The 9307-nt window shown below is 39.5% G+C and overlaps 1 protein-coding gene across 2 annotated transcripts; it reads right to left on the bottom strand.

The window, feature by feature from the left end:
* Positions 1-1072: 1072 nt before the first annotated feature.
* On the bottom strand, positions 1073-7565 carry LOC135461616 (phenazine biosynthesis-like domain-containing protein). Of its 2 annotated transcripts, XM_064738792.1 has the most exons (9): positions 7324-7565; positions 5369-5468; positions 3931-4029; positions 3375-3484; positions 3049-3078; positions 2550-2641; positions 2061-2254; positions 1388-1450; positions 1073-1236 (listed from the first exon to the last, which is right to left on the bottom strand). In XM_064738792.1, the coding sequence occupies exons 1-9, from the start codon at positions 7456-7458 to the stop codon at positions 1121-1123; spliced, it is 939 nt and encodes a 312-aa protein (XP_064594862.1). In that variant the 5' UTR covers positions 7459-7565; the 3' UTR covers positions 1073-1120. The 2 variants fall into 2 exon arrangements, with proteins under 2 accessions (XP_064594862.1, XP_064594863.1); XM_064738793.1 differs by lacking the exon at positions 1388-1450.
* Between the last annotated feature and the right edge of the window lie 1742 nt (positions 7566-9307).

The following is a 9307-nucleotide window of genomic DNA, read 5'->3' on the forward strand; positions in this document are numbered from 1 at the left end:
AGCAGCCAGAGTCACAGAGAAGTATGAAATACACGGTCTTGAATATTGGTTTTATGCGCAATGTTGTCTTCATAACAAAGCATATATTACTGTTGGAGCACATGGGAAAAGCGGGAATTCAGTAAAAATGGGCCTGGGGTAAGACTTGTGCTTAAGACAGACAATGTTAGTAATATTTCGCGTTTAAAACATTATAAATGGAGGTATTGCCAAATTCTGTTCGGCCTGTTGTCATGAATGCTGTAAATGGGATAGCCTTCAAAGGATGAAATATAATTAAAGACGTACAGCATAAAGTGTAAAAACAGAGCAGCGACGACAGAGCGGTAGCTGGCAATGGTCACACGTAACCGATGAAATACGGCCTCTAGTCAATTTACCTCAGTCAGGGTTTTATTCTAAGTGTTCATATAAATGCATACATAGTAGCAATCTACACGCCTCCAAGCACATTGGCTTGAGCAAGATTACTTTAAAAAAGCAGTGACGTTAACTGTAATTTATTACATATCACTGGTCTAGAATTATTCAGAATGCTGTGTTGTCATCACATTTAACATACGATCACACTAAAGAATGTCCTCTGCATGCATTGTATAGGGAGAATCAGATGTCTTCGGCATGGTGATCCACTGAGGCAAAATTAATTTCTATTTACTGGTCTACCGGGTTACCACAAGGAGATATCGTCTTGATACAACTGACGACGGAGGCATTACCATGACCGAGTGTCGGAAAGAGCAATTATAGTATATACCTTTTCACTTGTCGTCGATATGATTTAGCTATCTTGCTCATAGTTACAGACTGCCTTTCTTCAGTGACACGTATCACCACAATCTCAACTCGAGCCATATCTTGGACATTCACAGATTATTGCAAAAAATATTTTAATCTCCATCAGGTTGTTTTCTAGACCAAGGCTTCATTGTCTCGCGTGATGTCATAATTATACAAATACAAATGGTATGTTGCATAAGGGTTAAAAGCGGCAGACTATACAGTATACTTTATTTTCACTTTCAGAATTTAGCAGACAACAAACACAAAGGCCACTAAGTGTAATCAGCGGGCATAATCGTCACGAACCAGATATTTATTTTGAATATCGAGGCTCTTTTTATACAAGTATGTTCATGTGAGATTCCATCACGAGCACAGATTGACCTTTGATGTCTGTCCTCTCACCCCTGACCTCTAGCCACAGATCACCTGGACGCTGGGAGCACTGCCGGGCTGAAATGACATTAATTTTAATTATTTAATGGTCTTTATGCAGTTTATATACATAAACACTCTCAAGTGCGGTTTCTCGTTGAAGGAAGGGGAAATAAGACTGACCAACAGGGACAAAAGAAGGAAGATGATTTAAAAATAAAAGACATACCATAAAGACTAGTCTTTCCAAGTATGTCGCCCCAGAATTTGGCCAACACGGTGTGGGCAGAGCCTTCAAGCATGTAAAAGAAGGATTGTAAAATATCAGGAGTTTCATGTGAATCATTCTGAGTAAATGGCGGTTCGTTGTGGTCATGATGCTACAGCTGTGAAATGATACTAACCTGGGTAACGTAATATGAATCAGACAGACAAAAGCACGTCTCCATATTAACGTTTGGATATAAACATAAAGTCTTTGATTGGTGTGCTGTAGCCCAGATGTCGACTACCCCTAACACGTCATTTTTGTTAAGTCTAGTATATTTATTTATTATTTATTTGATTGATATTTTACGCCCCACCCAAGAATATTTCACTTATATACGACGGCGGCCAGCATTCTGAGGGGACGAATCCAGGCAGAACCTGGGAGAAACCTACGACCATCCGCAGGTTGATGCCAGATCTTCCAACGTACAGCCGTTCAGTCTATACTGGGATTAAGATTGACGTTTATACAACTGTTGGGATATACATTCACATATGTACATATACATTTATACATTCACTTGGGATATAACATGTAGAAAATTAACGCCAATGATAGACTGCTGCTTCAGTAATTCCACACATATCCAATCAACACGGAATACATCCTATTGCAACACAGTTTTGTTTACCTGTCACTGGATCCTCGGGTAATCCTGTCCATGGCGTGAAAATGCGAGATACAAAATCATATTGTTCACCCGCTATATTAGTGAATCCAGCCTCAGACCTCCCCCTGGTAGTCACTATAACCATTTTCACCCGTCCTGAAGAATCAACCGACGGAAGTTTCTCTGCGTTCGGAATCCATGTTTCAAATTTTTCTCTAAAAAGAAGTCATTTTAGTCTGATATTTCCAATGTCAGAAATCTAATGCTGACTATTCAATGCAGGAATTTTTGTTTTACTTCTTCGATAGTTTACAAATAAAAGCTATCAACGATTACTTGGATCTTCGTCTCTATACCAGCAGGTTCTCGACATGAAAAAAGGTGCTTTAGATAGGAACTCCATATTATGTTTTTTTGGTTTATATTTCTTGTTACGTCAACTCAATACCGTTTGTGATCACCAGGATGTTTCCCATGAACTAATGTGGCGTGTGTGAGAAAAATACAAACCTGTTCCACTTGTCTTTGAGCCGAATCACCAAGAAACCAAGTGGATCACACAGATGTATGGAATCCACGATGTTAATGTCTGGGAAGAGCACCTGCAGTAGGCACCAGAGAAAGTGCTGTGTATAGCAGGAAGGCTCTCACAAGTTAATGCGCAGACGTGTATGAGCGTAAGGTCCACAGGACTCAAACTGGCAAAAGTCGATGGTAAAATCAGTGTGTTTTTTAAACAGCTGAACGATCGTAGAGATTTGTAATCTTGAATTCGTTATGAAGCCCAAATGCTCAGCATAGCTCTTTGGCTGATGACACACTAAAATGATTTGAAAGTCGTCGTTTTCTAACTTGTTTGACACTTTTTCTACGATGTTTAGTATATTTAGAAAAAATACTGAATGAAACAGAGAAGTGAATGTACTTAATGTTCCACAAAAATCAACAAGGGTAGAGTAAGCACGTATTGAGCGTTCAAGAGGCAGTTTCATTATCATACTAGACATACCTTCAGAAACTTCTCAAAATCACCCCATTGCTGAAACAGCAGAAGACAGCCAATGACCAAAACTGACACGGAGCAATACCTTAGATGAAAGCAGATGTAGAGAAATCACGCATAAGGTGCTAAGGGGACATGTAAGCCGTGTTTGGACCAAGTTTATAATGTGTGTATTGTCACCCGTACCATTAATTTATCTGGTTCGTTGACCTTGGCCGCTTTCGCATAAGTGAAAACACTCCTGAGTTTGGCATTAAACACCCGGCAATTAAAATTAGGAGAGAGAGCATAAGTTGGATTAATCTGTGGGGCGAACAACGAAAGTTTATAACCTGAGGTAGAGTCTCGGCTGTGGGAAAATTCATAGCCAGTAGCTCCCCTTGTTTACAGACAGAAAGTTCCCCGCCAGGTGTCTCAAAGACGAGCTCATCACTGGAGTTATCTGCAACACCCATGTTGGAAATCATGACAAGTTCATCCTCTGGAACAGGCCGTGTTGATCGAACGCATACCCTTTCGCACGAAATGCCTATGCCTGTCGTCACTGCTCTAGTTTGGTTTGCTATATTATTGATTAGAATTGAAGTCATTCCATACCATAATGGCGGCACTCGTAGAAGAGAATAAAACGTGATGTTAGCAACACAGAAAAAACTCTGAAGATGATTATTAATCATGGTGAGTGTTAGCTCTGAATGTCATCACACAGCTGTTTTTCATCAGTTTTACTGTTTGAATGACGCATATAGCAAACGCTAAGAGGGTGCTGCCAGAGGGAATAATATTTAACATTTAGAATAAAGACATTATCAGAAGTCAGCTACATTTGCTGCTGTGAGAATTAATCCTGGTCTGGTAATGGTTTAGGTAGTGCATGATGTTACTTACTTAAAGAGGTGAAGAGAACAAACGCTGACGCCAATGTTGCGTGACCACAAAGTTTCCACTCTGTCTTGGGAGTGAACCACCGCAGTTTGAACCTGTTCGCTGTATAGTATGTGTATAATAGTTTAGAGAAGTGGTACTTCGTTGTGCCAAACTTGCACCTTCAAATATCACAAACATAAAATTACAAGCTTTTTTTTCTGATATAGGTACTGTCTATTTTAACACATTTTCTATGGTAAGCGAAGTGTCCAAATCACAATTCAGGTCGCCAACCGGTAAAACTGTTACACTGAATCTATGCGTCGAAACGGACACTGGTATATCAGCCGTCAACCAATAAGGACGTTCCAGATCAATAATCGCAAGGCCCATCCCCAAAACGACGTATAACACAAACTACCAAAGAACTAAGAAATTATATAAAGTATGAAATTACGCAACTTGTAAATAAAATATGTTTGATTGCAACTCTTCAAGCATTAAACGTGGCTATCTAATTCAACACGATATATGTATTGCCGCTGGCTAATTCAACACGATAAATGTATTGCCGCTGGCTAATTCAACACGATAAATGTATTGCCGCTAGTCCCGGTTAAGTGGAATTTGACACACTAATAAAACAGACTGCCAGAGATTCTGGACGCATTGTCCATATTACAAGAGAATTATACTTATTGTAAAACTGAGGAAACTTATAGTGAAGGCGTTCGATGGAATAACTGAAGACGGATATTAAATAGGCATGATAATGTGGTGGTATTTTGAAAGCTCAGGTACCTCATGTTTTATCTATCACGCAGCGAACAGATTGGTAATTGAATTTTTAAAAAGTTCAACATGTAACAGCAAATAAGAGGTATTAAATTTCAACATGTAACAGCAAATAAGAGGTATTTCAAGGCGATGTATGTATTCTGATCGACTCCCGCCAGATGCACTCTTGTTTTACAGAACAATCTTTCGCGTGGAAGTCACTAACAAGAGTTTCGTTGATCGTACATCATTGTCTAAATACCACATATTTCAACTGTATCATGTGGTCACGTTAAAATACTGTAGACGCCATAGTTCTGCACAAAATCTCGACATTCTTCACTACATGTCCAGTTTACGGATCGTAATGTGACCACCCATGCATTCATGATTCCTTTCTGCATATTCATCTAGTCGTGCAGTTTAACCATACCGTCAATTTATACAAATATAACCAAATCCCTACATATCTACCATCTGTCTTCGAGAAATCTAGGGTGTACTTACACATTTTCTGTTACCAGACACACCGCATAAAACGAAATTCTCGTGCAATGATATATTGGTAGTATTATTCCTTACCCATACTCTATGTGTACAATAGCTCAGCCAGTTATCTTTTAGACTGATTTTAGGCTTGTTTTCTGATAAAAAGGATTTATGAAAGATTTTACCTCCTCACCTGATGCCAAGTTGTCGTCTTTATTGACGGTGTTCACGAAAGCCGTCATCGGTAAATTCATCTCAGCAGCGATTTTTTGATATAATTCATCCGTTAAACCCTGCAAGAAAAAACAACATGTATGAGGTCTAGCCTTGGGATCGACTGACCATACAAGTTTTGTAGTATAATCCACATATCGTGAATGTTTCTCTGATTCCAGAACAATGCCGAGCATGGCCGACTCGAGTCGGCGTGATTTCACACTGGCTCTGATGCTGTTCTAACGGTCCCATTTGTGTTAATTGCGACATTGTGATCTTTACTACTTACACATAACGAGGTAATTTGAGTTCAGAATTACTTCAAAAGCCTAGCTGGGAAGAATGAAACAGATCTCAAATCCATAAAACTATATACCGTGTCCACAAATATTAAATTTGTGCCAGTACCGTTTTTTGTGACGCTACAATATGAGAAATGAGTAACTTTTAAAGTAACTACTAAAATATTTATTTATTTATTATATTGCACCATGGATGTGTTCATCGTAGATATAGGGCCTGCCTACATCATCTACAAGTAGATTATATATAGATATTATCACTTACACGTATAGATCATATACATGGATACCATGGATAGGCTACGTAGATCGTGCTTGTAAACTATACACCATTGGTACGTACATCACAGATACGTACATCACAAGTATGTACATCACACGTGCGTACATCGCAACACGTACATCACAGATAAGTATCTTACACGAACGTAGATCACAACACGTACATCACAAATACATACATCACACGCACGTGCGCAACACGTACATAACAACACGTACATCACAACACGTACATCACAACACATACACCACAAGTACGTACGTCATAGAAACATGCATCCACCACAAATACATATGTCGCAGATATGTGTATATTACAGACACGTATGCCGTAGACATGGGCGCCACACACGTGAAAACCAAATCAGTGATCCGAATGAACAGATCAATTCCCAAAACCACATTTCAAACGAACTATGAAGGTAAATGACACATTAAAGTGAACATAAAGTGTGCAACTATATATACATAGAAAAAATGATATAGGACAGAGTTATCACAGAAAAAAAACATGTAAATATTTCAGTAGGGTTTCTTATAGTGGATAGAGAGATATCGATGCATTGAATTTTGCGGTTAGTTTAAGTGTTAAACGGAACATTTTGGACCACAAAATGAATGAGCAGGCAACTGAGAACGACTGCCCGTGTCACAGTGCGTACATGTTGGGCTAGAGACTGCAGCTAATTTGTCAGGGTGAGCCAGGAAGAAAAACGCTTCGAGAGAGTCACTGCTTGAAGAAAAATATTCTGACTTTGCTTAGCAAAGTCAGATTTATTACGAAAATATCTTCCCAAAATCTGAATGAAGGAGTCAGTTATCAATCAGGAGGTCCTGCTATGTTCGGTGAATTCTCTGATGTCGGAATAGCCATGCTTACCGCCATGCAAGACGAGGACGAGTCGAACTGCTAAAACACGACGCTTGTTTCGACGAACATCGCCCTGACCGAGCGCCAAACTAAAAGAAACATCGGCCCTTTGATCACGGAACAGAACTGATAATCTTTGGTTCGGTACCAGGCGTATTTTCTCATTGCCACATTGTTTAATACCGATGGTAGGGGAGAGCTCCTAAGCCTTGTGACGTCACCTTAGATAGCTAAATGGCGTCACCAAATGAGTGGCTAGGGACTGACGATTGTTTGCTATTTATTTTGTTGATAAGTGTTGTAGAATTTTAAAAATATTTTTGGAACATTTCTGGAATACTACTTTATTAATTAACTCATATTTAGCGGCTGACTTTATGTTCACTTTAATTATTGCCGTACACATTTACGTACAGGTTTCTTGCAAGTGTGTTACTATTCTATACCAGATGAGGTAAGAGGAAGTGTTAATCTTACCTCATGTGGCAGATCCAGGCAAACTGCTGCGGGGTTACCCCTGAACGGCTTCACAGTGAACGTATCCACAGTAAACACCCTCAGTTTCCGGGTAACACCGGGCGAGGAATCCTTACTGAACCACATCTTGAACATTTCAACAGGCCAACGGGCTCAGTATACGTTTACAAAAGTTCGGCTACAGTAAAAGCCAACCTTGCCAGGACTGATCTAAAGATCTGAAAACAAGGTCACTACTGATAACGAATACATTCAGGTATCTATGCAGTAACATGTATAATCTCGTGTTTGTATAACTTACGATAAGATGTAGCCTAAAACGCTGACACGTAGGCCTACAATGTCGTCTTGCGTGAAGCAGTATGTATAATACTGCACTGTATGGTATGTGCGGTACATAGAAATCTGATGCTCAAGACATATTGATATTTCCGGTTCATATAACATATAAAAGGTCATGCTGACCCTTGGTTTACATGGGGCTCAAAGAAACAAAACCGGTCCGTATAAATATGTCTGTGTCAAGCGAAATGAGTAGCTGAACAACATTTAAATAAATGTAAGGAATATCAGAGATAATGGTGATTACGACGTTTCGCAGACAGCTCCCTACTCCATTTCCCGTGAACGCTCGATGATGCATCGTCTTTATTGTTTGTATGTCAGATGCTTGAAGTCAGCCTTAAGATATGAAGGACTACATCATAGAGAGTAAATCCAGTGCAGTGACGATATAGTGTGATAGATGACAAATGGTCACACGTATTGCCTTCTCAATTTACCCGAGAGTTTTATTCCAAATGTTCATGTACGTTTATATGGTTAAAAAGTAGCCACGTACACCCTAGCACTATGACTTCAACAGAATTAGGTAAAAAAAACATGCAGTTATGTTAAGTTGCAATTTATTTGATTCATTTATTTTATTCACTGGCCGGGAATTATTTATTTATTTATTTGATTTGAGTTTTACACCGTACTTAAGGATATTTCAGTTATGTAGCATTATAAGTGCGGCAAGCATTATGGTGGGAGGAAACCGGGCTGCGCCTGGGAGAAACCAACGACCATCCACGCGATACTGACAGGCCTGAGTCGAGAATTATTTGAAAATGTTGTGTCATCATCACATTTAATATACAATCACATTAAAACAGCGCAAAAGGACTAGGGCCCGGGCATGCTTAGTTCACCAGCGCAATAACGGTTTATGGAGGAATACTATATAAAAAGACCAATATTTTAATGAAACCCCTATCATGAAGCTTACTTAGCTAGGTAAGTCCTTAACTAGCATGGCAACAAAGGTTGCACTTAGCTAAGGGCAACTTGACACTAAGTAAGGTTCATGAATCCGGCCCCCAGCACCAAGAGCAATAATCGATTAAGAATTCCTTCATGTCGTTTTGGGCGGGGATGTGGAGAACTAGATGGGTTCCACACCCATTTACCAAATGAAGTATCTTCAGCAAAGGTAAGTCACCTTAACCAAGGTGAAACACACCATCGGTTTGACTGTACCATGATAACTTCCGTATGTGCCAGTAGAATTTATACCATTGCAGCTTCAGTGTGCGCCATTAGCATTTATACCATGGTAACTTCAGTATATGCCAGTAGCATTTATGCCATGGTAACTTCAGTATGTGCCAGTAGCATTTATACCATGGTAACTTCAGTATGTGTCAGTAGCAGTTATACCATGGTGACTTCAGTATGTGCCAGCAGCATTTATACCATGGCAACTTCAGTATGTGCGAGTACCATTTATACCATGGTAAATTCAGCATGTGCCCCCAGCCTTTGTACAATGATAACTTCAGTCTGTGCCAGTAGCATTTATGCCATGGTGACTTCAGTATGCGACAGCAGCATTTATACCATGGTGACTTCAGTCTGTGCCAGTAGCATTTATACCATGATAACTTCAGTGTGTGCCAGTAGCATTTATACCATGATAACTTCAGTCTGTGCCAGTAGCATT

Source organism: Liolophura sinensis, chromosome 1 (assembly GCF_032854445.1).
Source record: "Liolophura sinensis isolate JHLJ2023 chromosome 1, CUHK_Ljap_v2, whole genome shotgun sequence".
NCBI classification, from domain to species: Eukaryota; Metazoa; Mollusca; class Polyplacophora; order Chitonida; family Chitonidae; genus Liolophura; species Liolophura sinensis.

Coding starts and splice junctions, on each gene's coding strand:
- LOC135461616 (XM_064738792.1), bottom strand. CDS start 7,458: ATGTTCAAGATGTGGTTCAGTAAGGATTCCTCGCCCGGTGTTACCCGG. Junction 5,469..7,323: donor GCCTGGATCTGCCACATGAG/GTAAGATTAACA, acceptor TTTTTCTTGCAG/GGTTTAACGGATGAATTATA. Junction 2,642..3,048: donor ATTTTGAGAAGTTTCTGAAG/GTATGTCTAGTA, acceptor TGCCTACTGCAG/GTGCTCTTCCCAGACATTAA.